This window comes from Rhea pennata, chromosome 5 (assembly GCF_028389875.1).
Source record: "Rhea pennata isolate bPtePen1 chromosome 5, bPtePen1.pri, whole genome shotgun sequence".
Lineage (NCBI taxonomy): Eukaryota > Metazoa > Chordata > Aves > Rheiformes > Rheidae > Rhea > Rhea pennata.
The window spans coordinates 56481757-56506365 of record NC_084667.1 but is presented as its reverse complement, the minus strand read 5'-3'; the positions used below and the strand labels follow the sequence as shown (position 1 = coordinate 56506365).

The window sequence follows — 24609 nt, the reverse complement described above, 5'->3', positions numbered from 1 at the left end:
CGAATTTCTTTCTGACTGGGAAAGACTGGTTATCCATTTTGAATTCTATACAATAAAGAGATATTCTGTAAATGAATTGCTCGAGAAGGGAATGTTAAGGAGTTGGTCATTGTCTCCCCTCATTTAAGAGGTCCCACAAGATTGTAGCACAGTTGGTTGAAAATCATTGCTGTGTGTTCAGCCAATTAGTGAAGTTCCCTTTGTAAATCATTCTCTATCCTTCAGAACCTAGAATGAGCAGCTGATGTCGTGATTGGAATGGTCTGTGGTGTCACTTCTCTCTCACTGAATAAATCCAATTTTTGCAGGTGGAAGGTACAGAAAAATGGATTGTGCAGATGAATTCCATTGTACCAGAAAGAGTCATTCCACACTGCTTCCACTACATGAGTCCCATAATATTGTGGAACAGTGGTTTTTGGTGCATATTGGTAGAAAAGACATAAAAATTGCTGACAGAAAGAGTAAGCAAGAATGTTATTTAAGTTTAGTAGATTTCAGTCCTTTTTAATTTTGAGCTTCATTCTGTTAGGTTTTGCAAGTAGGGTGATCTTCCAGATCTTTTAGAAAATCATATAATAATGTAGGTTTGTGGACATAATTCCTAGCTTTAATGAATCAAACTGTTTTAAAATTCCAAAGCATGCCCCTGTAGTTATAAACTATATTACAAAGTAAAATAATCTTTAGGGTTTTTTCTTCTGTCCTGCATACTGTACTTGCTTTTCCTTAGGTTAGGCAGCATATGTCCAATAGAAGAAGAGAGTTCTTGTTTCCCTGTAGATCACTAGGATCCTCCATTCTGAATTCTTTATTTTACTTAGCTTTAGGGCAGTTACAGCCTCAGCAGCTCCACAGAGAGGAATTTCTCTTCAAGGCTGCTGCTTCAAAGGATTTCCAGAGTGAGGAAAGGGACAGTAACCAGCAAATGCTGACAGATCTTCCTGCTTCTGGCCCTGAAAGTGTGTATGTGGTATATGTTTGTGTTTTCATACACCTACACATTGGCCTGAAACCATCAGTAGCATCCAGCTAGGCGCATAACGAAATCTCCCATGTTAATGAGTACATTGGAAAGAGGAGAATCCGCAAAGAAGGCGAGGAAAAAAATGTTTGGTCAAAAGAAACAAACCCTTGGGCTTCGTGTTCAAAGGAGTGCAAGTTAACAAGGTGGAAGCTTAAACTGGTTTTGGCTTTAACTGTTTCAAGTACCCTTTGTGTTCTGGGGCTGAGAGTGGGGATGATGGCCTCAGTATAATCTCTGTACTTGGTATAGTGATTTCCTGAGACAGAAATGAAGCTGTCCCTACTTCAGTAGTACACAAGAGGTTTTTGAGAATATTGAAATCTAATTCAGTAATATTGATGCAGATATTGCCCACTACTTTTCTGTGGATTTGTGAGCACTTGAAATGTTCTTTACAGAACTTCAGCCATCTCTGTCTACCAACAGCAGAAACCAGCAGACAGGTGTCTGTCATGATCAGAAGCATATGTATAGTGTTGAGTTAGAATACAAAGATGTGAAACGTCTTAACAAAGGATTTTTTTTTTCAATTATGCATAGCAGTGGAGTAGTAGGTGACTTGATCAGTTTATTTCAGCATAAAGATATTGTCTTAAAAAAAAAAAAAAAAACCACTAATTATCTGATCATGTTAGTGGTCCAGTTTTTTGTACTCGGAGGATACAAGGATAAATGGTACCGAAGAATATACTGGCCAATATGACTTCATACCAAAATATATTTATGCTTTACAAGCATAGTAGCATCATAGATAGGAACACAAATTTGACATGTGATAAACTCTAATTTTAACTCTTCACTCAAATTTTGTAGCAGTTTTTACAGTAATTAGAATTCTACTATGCTTTGGTAAATGAGCCAATATTAAGCTGCTTTTAATGGGAACTCCTCTGTTGAGATTAGGAGCTCTGATAGATGAGCTTTGTCATTTCGTGCTTGGATGGGGTTAGGGGTTACTGCCTCCAGTAGTCTGCCCACTCCCTTACAGGAGGTTACTGCCCTTGTAGGATGGATAGCAGAAGTGAAGGTTGTGATGCTTCCTCAGCTAGAAGGGCATCACCTTATCCATATTGAAGCCTTCATGCTGTCCAGATAAAGACAGGCATTCTCAAATGAGGAGGAGTCTAGCATCTAGTTTATAAGATTTGAAAATAAGATTAATCTTGTGATGTCCATCAGAAAATATGGTGAAGAAATGCAAAGTGCAAAGGCCCACTGGGGGCATCTGGAGTTGCAGTTTGCCATGAGAAATGAATCTGTGGATATTACTGCTTCCTAAAAGGAAAAAAAAATGTGAAATCTTTTTTCTCTCCCCCCCCCCCTTTATCTATGGTTGCCATACTGTGTAATTGGCTTCTAGTATGATAGTGTTTTAGGTGACTAGAATAACAGTCTGTCTCTTTCCACAGTGGCTGCAGACAATCTGGCAGCAATCACTGTTACTTTTTAATATTTCTGGTTATTTTGAGATATCCTCCAAATGTCTCAAAGAAGGCTTGGAACGCTAAAAAGGAAGAAGTTTTTTTTTTCTTTTTTTTTTTTTAATAGCAGCATCAGGATGAAAATGAAATTCAGTATGCCACTATTTGTTTTTGCAGTGGTCATCACCCTGATTGCCAGCTCTGACAATATTTTCACAGAAAGGGTAACTAAATAGATGGTATTTGTTCTTTATAATAACTCTTTCAGTAGGATGTCAGGACCTGCATCTAAATGAATATATTCGCATTTTCATGTTCCCATTTTTTATTTAAAGCTTCCCCTCCCAACTTTCTGAAACTACTTCATACAGATTTGGTAAGTTACTGTTAGGGTTCATGTGTTGGATAATGTCACCTTTCGTAGCTAATCTGTAGAGACCTAGCTACATGAACCTGTAAAAGCTAGATTTGATTTTTTTTTTAGCATATTAAATGTTTGTTTAGTTTAAATATGTCTGTATCTTTTTTGATCAGCCTGAGCAATTTGCATGCTATGCTGCAGTCATCTTCTATACTTTATTAAATATCTGTCAATTATAAATATCAAGGTTTTACATTAATGTCAAGATAGTACATCAAAAATTCATGGAATATGTGACTTTTTTCAAGGGTATTTAATACTTAATGCATGTGTGTCATTTTTCTTTCTAGATATATTGACAGGTTTTATTAAGTGTTTGTTAGGGAGATTTCATTTTTACCAAGGGACTATAAAGAGAAGCTGCATACTAAATCAATTTTTTAATCAGAATATTGTTCTTTTTTGTGTGTCTTTGGATTCTTGTAATCTATAGGGTTTTTAAGTTACATACTTAAATAGTTCAAGTCAGAAATCTAGCATGATCAAATATATACGTTATATACGTTAGGGTATCTTAACTTTAAAATATCTACTAGAATATTGTATCATAGAATGTTATAAATATGGTAATTTCATAGACTACAGTTTTATTCTACCTTATGTCTCTTATTATATGACCATTGTGTTTTTTTGTTTTTTTGTTTTTTTTTTTTTTCCCTTCATCGTGATTTACTAATGTTTTTGTATAGGTTATGTCTGGACAGTATCAGTATATGGCAAACCCTGAATTTTCTGGGTTTGCAAATGAGGAAGGGATGACCAAGCATTTAGTAGAATTTAGAATCTCTTCGTTTGGGTTGCATGTTCAAGTCCAGACTAATTAGGGGGACAGCTTATGTCACATGAACAATTAGTGTCATTGCAGTGTGCAGTTGTGAGATGTCTTGGGCACAAAAACCCATGCAATTATGTTTAATACTGACTTTCTCTCTGAAAGGATAATGGCAGCACATACATAGTTTCCTGCTTCCTATAGGTGTTTGCTCCAAGCTAGGGTTGAGTGTGTTAGCTGGGGCTCTCTGTGTAGGCTGTGATCGAGACTATGTGCATGTATTGTGTTTAGTCTAAGAGCTTTTGAAGTAAAAGGTCACTGTCTTTTACGTTATTGAGCCCTTTGTATTCTCTTTAATGCCTTTTAGTGCGTTATAACCATGGTAATTACTGCTGTTTGCAAAATAATTAGTTCTCTTGAAAGCTCTTGTTTGGGAAGAGGAAGGAGAACAGAAAGGGTGAGAGAAAAAAGACACAGCGGTATTTATTTGTATGCCTGAGGTCTTTATCTTGTGATAAACTTGCTAGGACCCTCTGTTTGAACTACTTAAACTACAGCAGTATGTGTTTACGCTAAAGGTAAGATATCAAAAATTACAGTTTCAGGATGTTGGCGTAATATCTGAAGGTTCTTGTGGAGAAGTTTCATTTTAATTAATTTTGTGTTCCAAAACTTAGTTTTTTGAGTAGGGGGAGAGGGCAAAGACTTTTTTTTAAGAGGTATTAGGTTGCTTGACTATCCTGGGATTTCTCTTTTCATTTCCAAACGGATGCGAGTGATTTTTTGCTTGTGGGATTTCAGTGAGTATTCTGCGTCAGCACCAGTAGGTGGCATTAGCACCACACTGATCCCGGTATCTCTTGGCGAACGTGAAATGTATGAATGTATCCGTAAGGATAGATGTTGAAAATATCTGTGCAGTCTTAGTAAAACAATATCTTTAAATACAAACGTGAAATGCATTGGGAAATGCAGTTTTGTAAGCAACGAAGCTAAGCAAGGGGCAAATTAAGTGCATGGACTAAGAAAAGGAACATTGAAAAAACAAAGTTCTAAAACAACGCAACTTATCTATTCATATATCTTCTTTAAAAACTTCAGCTGCTGAACGTGCTTCCCACTTTCTACAATGAGGAGAAATGCAACATACATATTAATACATTTAAAGTAAAACTGATAGGCTCGGATGTATCACTTTGAGTGTGAACTTTCTTGCTTTATTATATCTGTTTATTGTATCAAGTTACTTTAAAGTAGGTTAATAATACTGAGAATAGAAGTTGAAATTAAATTGTCGTAAAGGAGTAATGTGGGGGAGTTTTTTTTTTTTTAAGAATTGTTATTTCAAGTTGCAAGCTAAGATCCTATGTTCATTTCTGAACTCTGGAATGTTTTACTACAAAGACAATGTCTCTAATGTCTCTTGAAATTTATTATTTTGGTTGTCAGTTCTAGTTTTGTATTGGATGGCTTTATGAGAAAAAAAAATTGTAAAATATACTGTTAATGTTAAACTGGAGGAAATTTGTTATGCAATCTCCAAATCATCAGTGTAAATGAAAATCACATAGAAGAATATAAAGTCCTTTTTCAAAAAGAGCAGCAGTTGCTCAAATTGTTAACTTTGTGTGTGTTTCAGAAGCCCATTCAAAGGGTTAACTAGAGGGGTTGGAGGAGAGCAGACACCTGGGACCTAACACCCAATTGGCAGTCTTTTGTAATATATAATTTGCCTAAAATTGCTCACTGAGCACAAGCTTTTGTTTTCTAATTGATTTACGATTTGAGCCACTTTTACCTCATCCCCTACTGTCCTGCACACAGTGCCAGCAAGTACATTACAGTGAGAAATGATAAATTACCATGTACTTGTGATGCTAATGCATCAAGAGTAAAAAACTGCATACTACGTGGAGCTTCATGCATTAAGAGTATTGCAAAGATACAGCTATGCAAAAATTCGTTTGTATTTTTAGAAATAACCATTTTATCATTTACATCAGTTTGTCTATGAGACTTGATTGAAACTGAAGATTAAAATTCATGCCATTATAGCTTTCCATTTGTGAATTGGGACAAAGTTCTAACCTTTAGAAAGCATGTCAGCATGGGCTTAAAACTACTTGTATTTTTGAAACTTTTAATAAGTTAATTTATCAGAAAAATAATAGGTACTATCATTTTCTAAATCCTTTGTAAAAAAACTAAATATATTGCCTGTTAAGGACATCTATAATATGCCTTCTAAAATTGAATTATTTGGCTTTCAGATTGGTGTATGTGTAGGTGCTTAATGCAGCTATTATTTAACCTGTATTTGTCCCTGAAATTATTTAAATGTTTTAATCTGTTTTATTTCTGAAGTGTAGTGTAATTTCTACGGAAAAAAAGCCTTTACAGGTATAAAGGAAGAAGTGAAAATTTTGAATACCTTTGTCTTGCATTTGTAACATATTTTATTGGTATTTTGGGAGAAGAGGGAATTGTAAAAGTTGGTAAAGCCTAATATGTGCCTATTTTGTTTTGTTCCCCCACCCAGCACCAAGGATTACATTTTGTTTTACCTTGTCGTACTCAGTCCACCTTAAATTTTGTTATTTTTGTATGGTGTCTGTGGGTTCCAGTCTTGAAATATGAAGAAACAGATTTATGGCGGCTGCTGGGCACAACAAATTAAGTTGACAGTGATGTATGAGAGCATAATAGCATGATGATCCCTCTGTAGCGCGGCTGGACGCCTCCTGCTTCATTTGGCTCTTGTTAGGATCTGTTAGGCAGCTAAATAATGAAATTCTGCTGACTGATTTCTGATTTTTGTTTTCTTTCTCTTTTCACCTTTTTCTGAAACTTGTGTTTCCCAGACCCATCCTAATGCCAGCAAATTGCCCTTAAAGGATTCTTTCACTTATGATGACTACAGGTTGGTCTGTCTGTGTTTTAATGCATATATATATATATATATATATATATATATATGTGTGTGTGTATATATATATATTTTTTTTAAATGAGCTGTGAGACCCTGTAAATGCTTCGCTGGTGTGAAAGCCCTGTTGTTGAAAATTTAAATGTACAATTTAATACTAATATCTTAATGAAAAGAGTGATAAAGTGAAATAAATATGCAGATTTTAGGAGTTACAAAGCAGTAGTATTTATGACCAGTTAATTTAGCCACCTGGTGTATACAATCTGATATTAGTAAGGCAATTGTTTGTTTTTAAAGAAAATAATTCAGTAGACAGTGCAGGCGGTTTGGGGTTTTGGGGGAGGGTTTGTTTGTTTCTTTTATGAAAAGCTTTATTAGCACAAAATAGTGAAAAGTAATATTTACAGTGGATAGGAGAGCTGAAGAACTCGGATTGTTCATGTGAAGCATGAGTGTCACTCAGAGGTGCTATAAGGAGTGGCATAATTAAGATAAAAGTAAGAATAATTAAGAGCTTTAATTTTGTTAAAGAGTTAAAATAACATGAATAAAAGGCTTTCATGAGTTCTTATAGGGATATTTTAGCCCAGTTTACTTCTGGTCAGTCTATCAAAGTGGGATTTCTAAAGCATACTTTCTTCACCTATAGTGTCACAGAGGAACATGCCAACTTACATGTAAAGTTGACTGAAATCTTTCAGATAAAGTGACATTGAAAAAGAAGCACATTATTATACTTCGAATTATACATCAGACTGATCCACAGTTTTACCTTGACTAGAGCTGAAGTTGATGAGATTTCTTAGCAATCTGTAATCCTTCTGAAAGGCTAATTTTGTATTTCAAATACTTGTTAGTAGTGGATTCTTTGGGAATTAAAGCAAGAATGTGAAACTTTAAGAATTTACCCTTGTGGCATTTAATACTTATTTTTGTCTGAAGTAAAATAAAGTTGAAATTTCAGGAATATTTTGAAAATACTGAAATTTTTATACTGAAAGTTTTTCAGAAGAATGTCTGAATAGGTAGCTGGTATTTCATTTGCTTAACCTGATCTAAAAAGGTTTTGACTAATGTCTATCCTAAACTATCTTTTACTTGTTTCATATTTTTAACTGGACAGATGAATGTTTGGGGTTTTTTCCCCTCTTTCTTTATTCTGTTAAGTAGAAGGCTTGGTAATACTGATCTAAGTCGAAGGTCCCCAAATTGAAGAGGAGTGCCAAGTGATGACACTAGTTTCCAATTCATGCAGTGTGTAAGCTCTTCAGGGAGCTAGGAGGAAAATGCCTCCTGGCTCTTATGAGAGTCTGAACGTAGATGAGAGCTACTGCTGCCAAGCAGTAGCTCAGAGCCCCTTTGAAGCTTGCAGGATTAGTTGACCCCAGTTTTGGGATATGTGGTTAGAGGTACATGTACAGTAAATGGTTGAGGAAGGAAAAGACATGAATGTATGAAGATAAGATTCTTTTGCAAAGAGTGCAGAAGAGGTTTGGTATTGCAGTTCTTATCTGGGAATTCAAAATGCTGTGTGTGTGTCTTGGAAAATGAGGAGCTGCTGCTTCTCCTGCAAGTGGTGTTACTTGCTAATGCTGTTACTGTTAGTATTCTGTGATGTTTAAGAAAACTGAATTTGGAAACCTTTAGTGTAAATGGTTACTTCAGGTTGGACTACTGGTAATGATATATTGATGGTTTGAGCATCAGTGTGCTTTTAATTGTTTAATGTTTTTGGTTTTGTAGATGGGCAGTTTCTTCTGTAATGACACGACAAAACCAGATTCCAACAGAAGATGGTTCTCGAGTTACACTGGCTCTGATACCTTTATGGGACATGTGTAATCATACTAATGGACTGGTAAGGATTTTTTCAGTGTTGCTGAGAAGCTTTAGGGCTTAAGTATTAAACCTTTCAACTACCTTTGAGCAGTTTAACACATTCCATTATGTTTCTTAAAACAGATACTTTATCTTCCCAAGTGACCCTAGAAAACTAGCATCTTAAAGATGTATCATTTTCTTAAATATTCTATGATAACTTTTCATTGAGACCTTTCTTCATCTTAACAAAGCTTCTAGAAGTGATAGCAAACTGTGCATGTAGCTATATCACATATACTCTTGAAAGTATGCAACTTCAAAAAAATTTAATTACATAATAATACTATTTTTTTTCCTCCCCTCCCAGACAAGTTTGAATATTTCTGATCTTCTGAGAGAGAGTTTTGTTTCTGGTGGGGCTGACAAAGATTTCACAAGACTATGTAGATTTATACTGAGAATATGAAAGCAGACAATGATGGAGGTTGCCTTCTCGTACCTACCACTAGGGAAATTGATTAGACATTTGCAACTAAGAAATACTGCCTATTCGCCTAACCATGCCCAAAGAGCCTTGTTATGGAGACAGCAACGACAAGAACAAAGCCTAGTTCAACAAAAACAGTACATCTGTTACTACATCAAAGAAACAAAATGCAAAAATTCTACTTTAGGGCATATTAAACATTTAAAAGGTGACATATGTATATAGAAAGTCAGACCTGCTGACATTTTGGCTTACGTGAGCTAGTTCAGGGGATGAGGTCTTGATTTCGTTAACAGGCTGCTTAATGTCGAACTGAGAAAATGGAAAGTCGTAAGAGGGTAGTTTGTTAGTGGTGTAGCAGATTACCAGCCTCGTATATACTTCAGGATTCATACTCTCAAACTGTATATTCAGTAAGAAAGATTTGCAACACTAAATATGACCATGCTATTCAAATACTCTGATACTTTTGTGGGAGAGATGACCTGAGTGTTAGGACAGCACTATGTGTTAGTATTGTTTGGTATAAGAAAAGCTTAATTTAAATGAGGAAAAAATATAAAATAAAGCTATTTCTGAGCTGACATTCAGATGACTTATTGCTACCATAGCTATACCAAATACAGTGTGATAAGCTAGGATGAAGTTTCATGTTTTGGGGAGTGTTTTTATTTTAATTTTTTCCCTACTGAAAGGTGGTTATATGATATTCTCTAGTAGTGATTCTTGCCTTTCACTATTTGTTAAACTATTTGATAACTTTGATTTACCAACAAAGTTAACATGACAGTATCTGATGCAAATAAAATTGCTTAAATTTCAGAAATTATGTTTTTGTAATATATCTTCCTGTATCTTCTTCCTGTTGGGCATCTCTTTTGGATGCTTTTGCGGAGACTTGCCTGTATTAAGAGCCTGTTGGCTCTTAATGAATGCCTTCAAAGTTAAGATTAAAGAGAAAGAGGAAGAAAATTAAAGTCATGGAAGGGGGAAAAATAACTAGCCCATATAAAAAGAACAGCTAGTTATTTTAATAATTTAAATTTGTATTTAAATTGGTAAAGTAATTTTGTTGTTACTATTATGCTCTTTAACAATGGATTTGATATGGAGCCAGCCTCTGGAGCCAAACCTGCTAGTGCAATAGTATATCAAGGCTGTAAGCCTTTTTTTTTTTTTTTTTTTTTTTTTTTTTTTTTTTTTTTTTTAATGCTTACGTGTACGTGCTTACGCCCCCTAAAGAGGGAGAGGGGAAAAGCCTAAATAGTTTGTAAGTGTATGCAAGTTTTACTCATTTGTTTCATATTTCTACAGAAAGTAGTTTAAAATTATAGATTCAGGAGGGATAGAGAGCTATAATATTGATAATGGAGCAAGCAAAGCTACTAAATAGTTGTGTGTTAGTTTACTTGTATTAGTAGAAATAGGAAAAATCTACTAAGATAACTTATCTGTGTTGTAATCTATATTATTATAGAGTGAGATGAGAGTGAGTTTTGCTCTGATTATAACATATGCCTTTAAAATAGTTCATGTGAGTAGTTCTTCATTGTGTGAAAGTAAGAAGTAAAAGATGGCGTTGTATACGCCACTGACTAGGTTATTCCAAGGTAGGATTGAAATGCTTCTTGGGTCAGTCAACTATTATGTATCCCTGCTCTTGCTCTGTTCCATGGAGTCCTTTTCCACAAGCTAGATAATGAAATGCTCTTTGGGTTTTAACTGGAGCTAGGTCCATCCAGCTTTTTCTTGCTTCTGACACTATTAATTAGATCAACCTGCCTCTAAGAACTATATCAAAATGGTTGTCTTCATGCATTTCTCATTGTTACTCTTTAGTGGGATTGTATCTTGACAGTCAGAGGTTGATTGCCAGTTCTGCCAGAGCTTTGAATAAACTACATTTTGCCTGCTGGGCTGGGTCTATCCTTACTCACTGACCCAGTAGACTATTGCATGTTTTATACTCAGCTTGGAATTCATGTCTGCTTCAGGAAAAAAAAAATGAAGGGTTGCGATTTGTCAGCTGTCATGTGGGGAAAGAAGTAACTCCCTGTTAATTTTCTTACCTGGCTACTATTAAAAGAAAGAAGAAACAGGAGTACAGCACTCTGTTATGCTTTATAGGATAGTTAAGTGCTGCATTTGAAAACAAACAAACAAAACCTCCCCGAGCAGTAGTCTAGTGAAGCATGCTTAACCTTACAGAATCCTTCCTTAATATCCATTAAGATATTACCAGATTTCCTCCAATGAAATTCTCCTGTTACACAATCATCTCAAAAGACTTGAAGGGAGTTTTCATTGCGTTTACACACAGAAAATTGCAGGATGGGTCAAGTGCTGTCAAGAGTTCCTTTTTTTTTTTTTTTTTTTTTTTTGAGTGGAAATCACATTTTTTCAGAAGGTGACTGTATTTAACTTGGAAGGTACATTTGTAATAATGAGGGTAAACTCTCTAGCACTTAATCTTTAATTCAGGCTTAGATAACCATCTACATGGTAGGTCTTAATTAGAGGTTACTGAGCCCGGGATAAGGAATGTACAGCAGTTTCTGTGTTGAAATGCTACTGTCACTGTTTTGCAGTAGGCCGTACTACATGACTGTAATGTTCTCTCCCGCTCTCAACGTACCACAAATCCTTTTAACACATCTTAAGTGGTGACATCGACATACAGTGCAGTTATGTAAGTGTCCCATAGGGCCTGACTGTCCTAGCTTGGGGCTGCTGTTTTGGATTTGCTTTGTCTGAAGCAAGTTCCCTGTGGTCATTTTGAAAGCTTTGTTTTGGCTTACAAATGCACATGTGGTTATGCAAGTAGAGTAAAACTATTAATATGTAAACTATCAACCAAGCTTTCAAAGTTACCTATGGAGTTGTTTGGATAAAGTACCTCCAAGACATGAGTCGCCGTATACCTAAGTTCAAATGTGAGTCACCTTACAAACAAATACACTTTTATTTACAAAAGTTGAGAGAGTCTTTGGCTTTCCCTAGGGCTTATGTCCCATCTTGCAGCTGCATCTGTATCTGTATCTTTGATAATATTATTCAAGGACATGCTGTTTGTCACTTTTTTTAAAAAGTAATATGTTTTTAGATTGACTTCACTTGTCAGTGTGAATACTTAGAGCTTTGTGATAGTTGAAGCAGAGAATACAGAACTGTCAGTGCATTGCTTCTGTGGGCCACATAAGTATGACTTAAAACTCAAGAACTCTTTTAAGCAGCTGCTTTGTTTAGCATAGGACTGACCATAGTCTTTGGAGGGTGCTTTCCTCAGAGCCTTCCATTTACTTCAGGTAAGTAATCTCCTCCTTTACATTTTTCTAATGCAGAGATTTTAGTGTTCTTAGCTAAGAAGGGATTACTTAGGAATCTTATACTGGGCAGAGAAAGCAACCTATCCATTTGGTGTTATTAATATGTTTCCAGTAAGAATAACACATTGTCAATGTGGAAGAGAGAAATATAAAATGTTGAAGGTGCTGCTCTTTTTTTTTTTTTTTTTTTTTTTTTTTTTTTTTTTTCCTTTGGATAGATCACTACAGGCTACAACTTAGAAGATGACCGGTGTGAATGTGTAGCACTTCAAGATTTCAAGGCTGGAGAACAGGTATTGGGGACAGTTACCTATGTAATTGTTCTTTAGTGAAGTTATATGCAGAGTGTGTTAGCAAATGATAGGTTATTTTTTTTTCTGAAAGATAGTGAGTGTGCCCCTGTCAGTATTTGTCTACTAGATAGCTAATGTCAAACATTTTGATAGCTGTAACAGTATTTGGCTAATCTGCAACTAAGACTTGCACAAAAAGTGTAAGAGCGTAGTGGTGTGGGTAAAGCCCTTGAATTTTTTTATACTTGCATAATTCTTGATGAAAATGCTACAAAACTAAATAAATGCATAGTTTTCAAAATAAAATGTTTTCTGTCACTTGGCAGATACCAGTGTTAGGGGAGTGTTGATTCCTCCTATTCTAGAGAACTATTTGAAATATTTCATCTCTTGTAAATGCATATAGAGAGGCATTTAATTTGATATTCGAGATAAGATTAATAAAAGGCCCATGTCTTAAGGAAAAAAATGAATATATTTTATATTCAAAACCTCAGTTTACATCTGCAGCAGCAATTTTAGAATCTTTCTTAACAGTTTGCATTTTGTTTCTTATTAGTCTTTTTTTAACAAGAGATATTGACCAATATAGTTGTCAGTTATTTTACCTATATTGCATTCCTGTGCTTAGTGAAAATGAGATGGTACCTAAAAATATACTTCCTTTCTTTTTTACACACACACCCACACCCTTCATCCTCAAACAGAAAGTGCCAAAGGTAAGTCTATGTTGTGCGACGTAAGGCCTTTCAAAGATGTGTGGAACAGTTCAGATTCCAGTATACTGTTTAGAACTGCTAAGAAGTGAAAATGAATGTCAAAACTAAATCTGTCAAAGGATGCATTGAAGACAGTGGTTCCAGGACAGCAAGAAGTCTGACAGGGGTGTTCCAGTGCTATATATCCGCAGCCAACTTGGACCTTCGTTCCTTTATTGTAGTAGCACTCCCTTTTTTTTTTCTTTTTTTTTTTTGGGGGGGGGGGGTGTGCAGTGGTAGTAGTCAGCATGGCCAAAAAAGATTCTGTCTATAAAACATCCTCAGATGTTTTATAACTCGGTCTTTGAGTTATTCCCTTTAATGTATTATTTTGCCAGTCTCACATTTTACAATCTTTTGATTTTTATTTTTCTTATGTTTTGTTACCTTCTTTCTGAACAAAGATGTGTTTGAAAATTTTTTCCTTAAGTATGGCTTTCCAAGGTATATTATCCTCATTGCTATGCTGTGGTTCATAGTGATAGTGGGTATTTTGTGTGTGTTGTTCCTATAATTTGCTATGGTAGTCAAATATTTGCTGTTTTTCCAATGCCAGTATGATGAGTTAAAAGGGGTCCACAGTTTTTCCACAAGTGATCTAATTTATAATTTTCCACAGCTGGCAGTAGATATGTTGTATAGCTTTTCTGGCTGCTCTCTTGATTTCAATTATAGAGGCTTCTGTTTCATTTTTTTAGTGTTTTTGCTTCATCTGCTATTTATCAGAATTTTAAAAAATTTTTGTACAAATCTTAACTGTGAATTATTGACATCATTAAAATGTCTTAATTGTATAGTGCCTTCATCTTTCAATATGCTGTGAAGACATTATTCCTTACAATTGCAGTAGAAAGAGTATATGATCCCTGCTTTTACTGCTAAGGAATCTGAGGCAGCAGACATCCACACAGTCTATTCGAACACCTTCAACTAAGCAACTTCTCAGTCTGCTTAATTTGCTTTTTTGTAAACAGCCTTACAGTGTAAAGGACTACTGTATTTTTGCATGATAACTATTTATAGCGTAATATGTGCTATATCACCATGGTTTAAAACCTGTTTGGAAAAAGACTCCTGAACTAATTGAGCTGAGTGTTCATCTGATTGTGTAGCACTTCCTGTAGTCAAATAGAGATCTACACTGACATTTTATTTATTGTGATTTTCCTAAGCATTTTGAGGAAGGATCCTCTGAGACTAAGAGAGAGTGGCTAGCAAACTTAACATACATAAGCAGGTCACTCGTTCATTACGTTAGTGTGTTACAATATAACATTTACTAGATTTTGATACAATGTTTAAGCATTTACTATTTAGGGTATATATTTCTGATCTAAAATTTAGAAATTTAAAGTATCGTTAATGTGGTTTAGCTGTTAGGTGCGTACTGTACTGTACTTTGTCAGCTAGACAGGAATGCAGAGGTAGGTATCCGAAGCATTGGTGGGAGTTTGCAAGTGTTAAAACTTTTTTGTGTTTAAGTCCATTATCAAACAAAAGGGAAAATCTCCTCTTCACAGGAGATGAGACAACCACCACTATGACCTGTTCTCCCATGTACTTCATATAACCTAACCCTGAGTGGAAAAACTGTGTGAACACTCTAGCACTATTGACGTGCATTTTGTCTTCTCTAATATATTTTTTCAACCAAATTTATCAATGGATTAGCTATCAAAGAAAGATTATTAACTACCTACATTTTTTTTTGAAAATCAGTGACCGGATATAGAGGACAGATCCTAATTGTGTGCTTTCCCACCACCATTTGTAAGAGGTAACAAAGGAAAAACTTCAATTAAAATTTGTACTTATAGGTACCAAAATCAATTCACCCCAAAAGCACCTGCAGAAACCAGACTTTGATTTTTCTGCGGTTCACTCTGCACTACTTGCTTTTTTTTTAAATCATTTTCAGTTAAACCCTTCTTGCAGTTTATAGTCAGAAATGTATTATATTAATGTGAATTAAAGTAATGTATTTGCTTTAAATAAAGGATTCAGAGAATAACATAAAAATCAATACTGGCTGAACTCAGATCCGATCTTTGTTTGATGTTTTTTGATATGTAAATGCTATAGGTTACCCTTATTACCAAAACAAAGTTGATCCAGTTATTTGCTTGGGTAGACATATGGGGGGAAAATTACACCAGAAACACTAATACCTGTCATGGGCCTTCCTAGTCTCAGATTTTTTGTTGATCTTTGAAGGCATAAGATCTTTGAGAGCTTGTTTCCAAATATTAGTATTTTATAAGAGGGTGAGAAAGGAAAGCATTTTCATTGTGAAGTATAGAATAAGACTGCTCTGCTTTCAAAGTCCATCTCAGTAATATCGATATGTTTACATCTACCTTTAACATTTATTGCTATACTGTACAGCATTTGAATCAATACCAGAAAACAAAGTATGTTTCTTTATATAATCAAATATACCTTGTACTTGGCTACAGAATAGTAACTCTTTCAGGAAATAACTTTCAAATTATGTCAGATTTATGAGTTGATCTTAAGCATTTCTCCTGTCCCTTCACTTCTCTTTTCATCCTTCTAGATTTACATTTTTTATGGCACTCGGTCAAACGCTGAATTTGTGATCCACAGTGGTTTTTTCTTTGATAATAATTCGCATGACAGAGTGAAAATAAAGCTTGGCGTGAGTAAAAGTGACAGGCTGTATGCTATGAAGGCAGAGGTCTTAGCTCGTGCTGGTATCCCAACGTAAGTAAAACACAGCGAACTGGGCTTTTTTTAAACATTTCCAAGTATATAGTGTCCAGTAGAGCATATTAAACTTGAGAAAACTATTATAGAACAGCTTTATATATCTCTTCTGTTTGTGTAGCAAGTTAAAGGCATTGTAATAATATTTACAAAAATTCTATGAGCTATATTGTCATCTAATTTGGACCATATATAGGGGAAAAAAAATCTTTGTTTTAACCATTTGAACAGAAATGGAACAAGGATTAATTGGAAGCAATCTGTGGTTTTCCTTTCTTTCCTGTTGCTTACAGACATATTACGATGCTCAGTATGTGAACCACAGCATTTTCCTTTAGTCTTTTCAGTCCAGAGGGTACGGTTAGAAGCAGCAGATGTGAAACACTGCGTTTTCATGAATTTATTATGAAAGCCATATAAAAATCATTGTAAGTGTAATGTTGTGGAGAGAGAATTGTTCTTTTCAGATACAGGTTAGAGAATTTTTCTTCAGTTTAAGTTCGTGTGACCTATTTTTTTAAAAAGTAACTTTCGTGACTGCATTTTTTTTGTATGCTTTAGGGTCAGTTATATTTTAATAAGTTCAAAACTACCACAGTGGAACTTGCATTTACAGTTGTTTTATTGTTTTATTTGTTAGTTCTAGTGTTTTTGCATTGCACTCCACTGAGCCTCCAATTTCTGCTCAGCTTCTGGCTTTCCTTCGAGTGTTTTGTATGAGTGAAGGTAAGACTTTTTATAAAGATAATCTATTTTATGCTTTGTGCTTGTTTGGATTTTTTTAAGCAGGAAAATGAAAGACATTTTTATATAAAAATCTTAAACTGGAAGATCAGAAAAGGAATACTTTGAGGTGGGAGAGATCTGTAAGCTAGCTTGCTAGTGAGAACAAGCTGTAGCTATGTAGTTTGAGGGAATATTTTAGCAACATAGCTTTTTTGGAACTCCTCCTAAAGCATGAGTGTGTATTCTATTTTATTTTTTTAATCTCCCTGATTGTTGTAAATGAACGAGCTCTAGACCTTGATCTTTAATTCTTTGGTTTAAAAATGGTTCACAAGGCAAGATCATATGAGACCTAGGGGTTTATTACACACTTAAAACCATAGTATATTAACCATTACCCACTGGAATCATTTAGGTATGGAATTGGAATATTCTGTCTTGTAGTGGAAATATGAAAGAAGCACTTCAAAGTTGAATATCTAAAATATTTTGGTAATTTAGAATCTAAAGTCAATTTTTATATTTGCAAATGGTCATTACAGTGTTTTTTGTATGTCAGTGATTGTACCAGGAAAAATGTATGTACAGTTATTAAATATTCAGCTAATTTGTGCATATGAAAATTTTGATTAAATATTTATAGTAACTGTGTGCTGACGAGGTACAGTTTTGGAAGTTACAAATAGGATATATTTTTGTGGCAACAAGAGAAATCACTTTGTTAGGGTTGCTGTGCAAATGATGTGGATTTTGATACCAATGGGAGAATTATAGTGGATTGTCAAGTTTTTGTATGTACTGTGTTTGCTTTGTTTAATTAAAACAACCCGCCTTATGTAGTGTTTGAATTCACTGGATCCTTTTTTTCCATTTTTTAGACTCTATTAAGAATTCTAGTAAAGAATTTTTAGAATTTTCTCTCCCTTATGAGGGAGGGAAATTTTGTCTTGGAGAAGAAAAAATAGCTAGTGAAAGTTTCTCTGAAATTGGATTTTTGTTCTGTTTATTCATGTTTTAAAAGCACCATAAGAAGACTGTTTATTGAGAAACTCCATGCAAGTTCTTGTTCCTCTAGTGGGGAAGACTCTTGCCCCAGTAATCCTTTCATGAACAAGTAAAATTTAAATACATAGCAATTTAAACTGTAGACTTCAGTCACAGTTCTGCTGTTTATATGTTTAAGTTTGTTGCTTTGCAGGAGAGGAATGTGATATTTAAAAGATTAATGGAATTTGTGTAGTGTCAAGGGGCCAATTAAAACATTTTCTGCTCTGTATGAGGCTTGTTTGGATGTCTTCTGACCAACTGTAGGTAGTTTCTGCTACTGAAAGATTGCCAGAATAATAGTAAAAATAAATCCATTGGTATTTGCACACTTGCCCTGCCCTGTTTCACTTATTATCGAAAAGTTCACTGAAGTCTTTAAAGAACTCCTCCCTTCGTTTTGTGTATCAGTTATGGGAGATGATCTGTCTCATTGTTTTATCTTGTGTATGAGAGGCCAAAACATTTGGGACTTTATGTTGGAATAGAGCTGAAAGTCCATTTTCTGCTAACCTCAAGACTTCCAGATACCATCTTGAGAAGAATGCCAGAAATAACCAACTCATTTGATTATTATTTTTTTGAGGAGAGCTTTTTTCCCTTAGCAATTTAAAACTATGTTATTGAAATAAAGCGTGCTGCAGTTTGTCAACTGACAAAGTGAGTGATGAGATTTTTTTTAACAGATCATTTTTATACTTCTTGCAGAAGAGCTGAAGGAACACTTGATAGGTGAGCATGCCATTGACAAAATCTTCACTTTGGGGAACTCAGAGTTTCCTATTAGCTGGAACAACGAAGTTAAACTTTGGACGTTCCTAGAAGCCAGAGCATCCCTTCTTCTGAAAACCTACAAAACAACTATAGAGGTAAATATGTTGCTGCAAGAAATTTAAATTTCTAAAACTTATTGCATTATGACTGTAGGAAAAGATAATTTGTCCTTCATCTTTTCTTTGCAAACTTTCATCTTAATGTAAGTACATAATTCATTTTGCACTTTCTAAAGTCTAGAAACCGATTTGTATTATCTAAGGATAATCAAATAAGATTAACAAAATTATGTTACAGAAATGCTTTTTTTTTTTGCAATGTTTTTTCTTTGATTCTCCAAGTATAGGGTACTTGGTTTTTATCTGCATGTAAAGTGTGGAATCAGTTTCAACTTGTCTGCTAGCTGTATTTTCCACTGCAAATGCTGTGAGCATATTGTAAGTGAACCTATGAATTTACTGTATTTGTGAAATCTCCCAGGTAGCCTATTATGCAGACTGATGTATATATGGAGACATTTTTGGCCTCTTTATGGATTTTTGATAAATTTCCCTGGCATTCCGTGCAGATCCCTCTCAAGTATGTCCATTTGGATCAACTGGTGGAACTAATGTTTCTTACTGTAAAAGCACAGAGAGAAGAGTTGAGCTCTTTTTATTTTGTTGGTTGTTTGTAATGAAACTTATTTATTCTTTTCTACTAGGATGATAAGTCCTTCTTGGAGACCAATGACCTTACTTCTCATGCGATAATGGCTATCAAATTGCGCTTAGGTGAAAAAGAGATTTTGGAGAAAGCAGTAAAGAGTGCAGCTGCTAGCCGGGAATACTATACCAAACAAATGGCAGATGGAGCTCCCATTCCTAAATATGAAGAGAGTAATATTGCCTTGTTGGAAAACACTGTGCCAGATTCTAGACTGCCTATTGTCTTGAGAAACCTAGAAGAATCAGAAGAGCAAGGGGACTTAAAGATTGATGAAGCTATTGATGCAGAAGTCACAGAGAATGGGTTTGTAAATGGTGAAAACTCTCTATTTAATGGGACCAAATCAGAAAGCGAAAATCTAAATCAAGAGGAAAGCAACAGAGAGACTGAAGATGCCAAAGAATCTTCTTCAGACAGTACTGATGAGGTTAAAGAATAGTCCTAAAGTTTGACTTTCTTGTGAAATTAAATTAGCTGAAGTTTATGAACAGTGCATTTATGTTGGTGTGTTTCTTTGTTAACATTTCTCTTTCTGCAGAGGAAAATGTTTTTGCTGCTTTATATAAAAATTAATTTTTAAGTTATTTAAAAGATTTAGCATCCCTTTTCAATTAAGATTGCCATCTTGCTTTCAGGCAAAAACTTAGGAAAGAGGTGCCTTTGGAAGATTTTGCAGCCCTTTGTTGAACCAAATGTATTTTCTTCCTGGGGAAGAATTAAGCTCTTCTATCTGCTGTGCTTTTGTTGTTCTGTCACTCTGACTACTGATATTAAGAGCTTGCTCTGTCTCCTGCCAAGAAAAGCAGAAGGCAGGACTGACTTGGTATTAGCCGTGAAGATGGGAGAATAGTACAGCAGAAAACTGGATACGAGGATCAGAAACTTAGACTGGAGGAAAACCTGTTTAAAATCAGGTGTACCAGTCCAGAAAAAGGTAAGGTGGCAACCTTATGTTCTGTAGTTTTAAATGTTGATGAGAATCCAAGTTCTATACACTCAAAGTGATTTCTGAGAATTTCAGTTTACTTTGTCTTTTGTTTACTGTATAAAAATATCTCATCTTTCTTCAGTCAGAGTTAGGTTGCTAAAATACACAATTCACCAACTTTTAAAGGCTGACACATATTTCCTGGCGGTACCTTTTTTTTTTTACAAGGTTGGCAGTAGAGTTTGAAAGCAGATAGGCCAGGCCGCAGCTTTAAAGTGTACTGTTCAAAGTGAGGTTGCTTCCCAGTTTTATCAGGTTTTCACAATTAGCTAGGGTTTTTCAAAGCTACACTTTCAACTAAACCATTATTAAAGGGAAAATATGATTAATATTCCTGTCTGCTACTCCTTCATTTCTTTGTTGTTGGATGTAACATTGAATGTGACAGCAGTTACCTAATCTTACTCAGCTTCATCTTTTAGTTAAGATACTAAATGACACTTTTCTTGAACAAAATGGTAGGCTAATGTACTTTTGGTCTAAGTCCAGACCAAAGCCAAGTATGCAGTATGCTTTGCCATTTAGATTGTGTTTCAGTCTGATGCATGTTTCTTGGGATAGCTGCACAGGTTAAACAGATTTACTCTCTCCAGCATTTTTGATCACCCTCCTACTGTATGTTTTAACTTCTATATGAAAACAATGCAATCCTAGAACAGTGCAATAAGAGAACAAGGGTAATTCCAAAGCTTAACTTTGAAATTACCTGGGGGTTGGAAGGTGAGGATGGTGGAATATTTTTATTTTGGGGATTGGAAAGAGAGGAAGGTGGAATATTTTTATTTTGGAGGTGAGTGGAGAGGAATGTGAAGTGATTTAATTCTCTTCTCAAAATTACGGACTTTTTCACACCTTTGTATCCTAAAGTTCAAGATAATGGAAAGATTGGACAAGCTTGGACAATTAAAGTTCAATAAATGTTGCAACCTGCTCATCCAAGATTGGTTGCAGTAAAATGTCTTTTGGCATATTCAGTTTTATGAGATTTTTGCTTCCTTTATGCTGCAGCTTCAAAGATGTGTTCTTGCATAAATCTTTGGTGCAATACACATGACAAGTAGTGACTTTAGATTGTCATAGTAGTTTTGATGTTCAGTTAGTATCAGTGTGGGGAAAATAGAAAAAAATAGTTTTTTAAAAAATATTTCACTGAGAATGGCATATTGCCATTGCACCTTGGATATCGCTTCACCACTTAACAAAATGCTGGACCAGTATTTTTGTAACTATATGCTGCCTTTGGTAGAATGTTATGAATTGTTGTCTTGACAGTTTAAATGTCATACAGAAGTCATTACTTTACAGTTTTTGTTAGGACCAATATTCTTCTGTTTCTACCAGTTACATTGCACAATATTGCAGTAGATACTATAATGAAGTTTTGAATCACTTTCCCTGAAAACTTTAACTGTAAACCAGAATTTAAATGCTTTGATTCACTCTGATACGTTGTATTCTGTTCCAGTATTTGCTGATATCTATGGCTTAGCAAAGCCTGTGGTCACCACAGGACAGAATATGTGGGTTTTCTTTAATAAAATATAGTTCTACAATGTCTTCCCTAATGAGTGTATTATAGAAACAAAATCCCTACGTTCTAATGACTGTATCTTTTGGGGTGGGTGGGGAGAGGAATAACTGTACGAGTGTACAGATAAAGATTAAAGGAAGTGTAGCTGGGAGGAGGGAGGAAAAAATAAAAGGCGGCATCCTAGTAAGCAGACAGGGAATGTAATCCATTAAGCAAGGTCAAATTCTTAGTGTTCGTATGTTAGTGTTGCTTAGAAAAATATGTTGCACACAATAAAAATAGAGTAATCTAATTTTGTAATTTGCATTTTTCTCCATGTAATGGTTTCTCAGAAACACTAACCTAAAGCTTAAGCTTTTGAAAACTGAGGTGGAAATGAAAAAAATTGGCACTGATGAGCCCTTATTACCATCTGTCATGAAAACAGACCTTTCAAAGCATTTTAAAGTTAACTTTCTTCATAATGTTTGGTTAAGAGGCTGTTCACACTAATCCCAGGCTAAATGCCAAATCTTGCTTCTGTTTAGTTAGCTATATGAAGTATTCCTGTAAGAAAGACATCACTTGGATTTCTCAGACTGTTCTCTAAAACAAAATGGAGAGAGAGGGGAAAAAAAAACCTTTTGAATTTTACATGAACCTAGCTACTGATGAATCGTTTCCCTAACAACCTATAACTTTTTTGGCTTTATACTGTAAAGCTATGTCCTTGTTGCCCTGTTGATGAAGTTAAATATACAAACTCAGGCAACAACCTCCACTTTCTGAAAAAAATGGTTGTGAAGTATATGAATGCAGCCCTTAGCTTAAGTGCTGCTGTAAGTACATAGAAGAGATGAGAACCTTTTGGCTGGAGGTAAGAGAATTTGAATTATGTTTTAGGAACTTGGCTAAAATAAATATTCCTTCCTTTGGACATTAAGAAGACCATATGTACAGAAAATCTATGCAGCTCAACAGTAGCTGCATACTTGAAGCTGATTTGTCTTTAGGGACGAGTGACCATAGAGTGATAAAACTTGCACGTTCCGGTGGTACCCTGGGAGGCTTAGGTTACACAAACTGTTCTGCTCTAGTTTACATGTTTAGAAACAGTATTTTATATCTGCTGCTTCCAGTTCTATCACCCAAATTTTATAGGAAGGGAAGTGAAGAAAGTATGAAATAGCTGTCATTCCCTAAATCCTGTAAACCCAAATGATTGCCTGACACACCAAAGATGCCCCCATAATCCACTGCTCTTTTCTAGTTTTATAGACTGAAATTCAGTCCTTGTTATTTCTCCTACTCTGTGCCAAATAGCAGTGTTTAGACAGATCATTGCTCTACCAAATACATCTGACACAGCAGCATCTGATTCCATTTTTCTGGAAGACTCTTAAAGGATACTTTCTGAGCATGGAAGTCAGATATGATCACATGACTTCAACCCAATTACCATCTGTATTTAATATGCTATAGAAGCTGTATTTAATACTTTCTAATATGTTTCATGCTTTGAGTGCATTGCTTGCTGCAGTAAGTACAGCTTGTAAATTGGTGACTCATCGTTAAAGAGCTTCCTTTGATTTCTCTGGTATCTCAATCTATTAATGAGTACATCAAGTTTGGAAACAATGTGTAAGATTTTATTTATTAAAAAAAGCTTACTTTTTAAAAAAAAAAGCTGTAAAAGCTCCTGTAATTTTGAGAGTGGTTTTTTCCTTTCCTTAGGTTCAGTGAAGTATTCAACATGTCTCGAAACTGACTGAATGACTGATACAAAGTTACTGCAAAGAATAAAACTTGAGCGTTATTAATTCACATCAAATCTCTTTATAGCTATCCTATTTTTATCCTTTTTTTAGTGAAAAACTGAGATTTCTGATCTTGCTGCCAAAGTGCCCCTCCTGTGGTAGTAGGCAGAAACCAAAACACCTGTGTGTGTGTGTGTGTGCATTTTCAGGAACTTTTTGCTGAACATGAAACACTCCTGGATTATTTATAACAGGTTTGAGATATGCTTAAATAAGCTGCTTTCTTTACTGGCATACATTGGATTGTGTATGGTAATCATGTATTCCTGACAAAATACATTTTTTGCATTATGTAGACTTATCTTCAGTCATTAACAATTTATCTTTATTTTTAGTATACCTAGAGATCAAACTTATAAATTAAATTACTTTTATTAAATTGGACAGCAGCGCGAACTGGAGCTGACAGTTTACAAGAACAATCAAGTTGGTAGTCAGTGTTTGCGTTGTCCAGAAAGTATTGTACATTCAGTACTGGAACAGTTGGAGACCAGAAGGTAGTTGACTTCTGCGTTGGTCACTCTTGCTAGAAAGCCTTAATGGTTGCACCTTGTGCCATTTTTCCATCTGCTAACTTGCTTAATCTTTGCTGAAGAAAGCAAGATGTCATCATTTCTTAAATGGCAAACAAAAGCTGGACAATTGAATATTACCTAGTGTAAGTGTTGGAGACAGTGGTTGCTATTCTGAAGAATGAGAAGCTTTGAGATTCTTTCAGTTAGTGTTTAAAAAGAGAGTATCTCCAAAATGGTGGATTTTTAAGCAAGCCATACATTTCACAATTACCCAAGGGCTTCACTTTCCATAGGAGCAAGTGAAAATTGCTAGGAGCAAGTGAAAATTGCTAATTACAGACTGTCCTAATTTATCCTGTGCTGCCAGTTTAGCAGATTTAGGTGAGGTGGTGTAAACTACAGCCTTGCCGTCAGTGCGGTGGTGAAGGCAACCCGCGTAAAGACTGCTAGGTTGCACTCGGTGCTGTCCATTCACTTGTTCCACTGCAACTGCAGGAGAAGTATTCAACACAGAGGAGGAAAGTAGCAGCTTTACAAATCCAGCA

At 35.1% G+C, this 24609-nt stretch overlaps 1 protein-coding gene across 1 annotated transcript in view; it reads left to right on the top strand.

Annotated features, from left to right (window-relative positions):
- SETD3 (SET domain containing 3, actin N3(tau)-histidine methyltransferase) overlaps positions 1-21787 on the top strand; it is a 62671-nt gene extending 40884 nt beyond the window's left edge. The window contains exons 7-13 of the mRNA XM_062577619.1: positions 6503-6561; positions 8314-8428; positions 12423-12497; positions 15813-15979; positions 16623-16708; positions 18461-18621; positions 19230-21787. Coding sequence (XP_062433603.1) covers positions 6503-6561; positions 8314-8428; positions 12423-12497; positions 15813-15979; positions 16623-16708; positions 18461-18621; positions 19230-19673 — 1107 coding nt within the window. The 3' untranslated portion in view covers positions 19674-21787. The remainder of the gene's footprint in view (positions 1-6502; positions 6562-8313; positions 8429-12422; positions 12498-15812; positions 15980-16622; positions 16709-18460; positions 18622-19229) is intronic.
- Positions 21788-24609: the final 2822 nt, after the last annotated feature.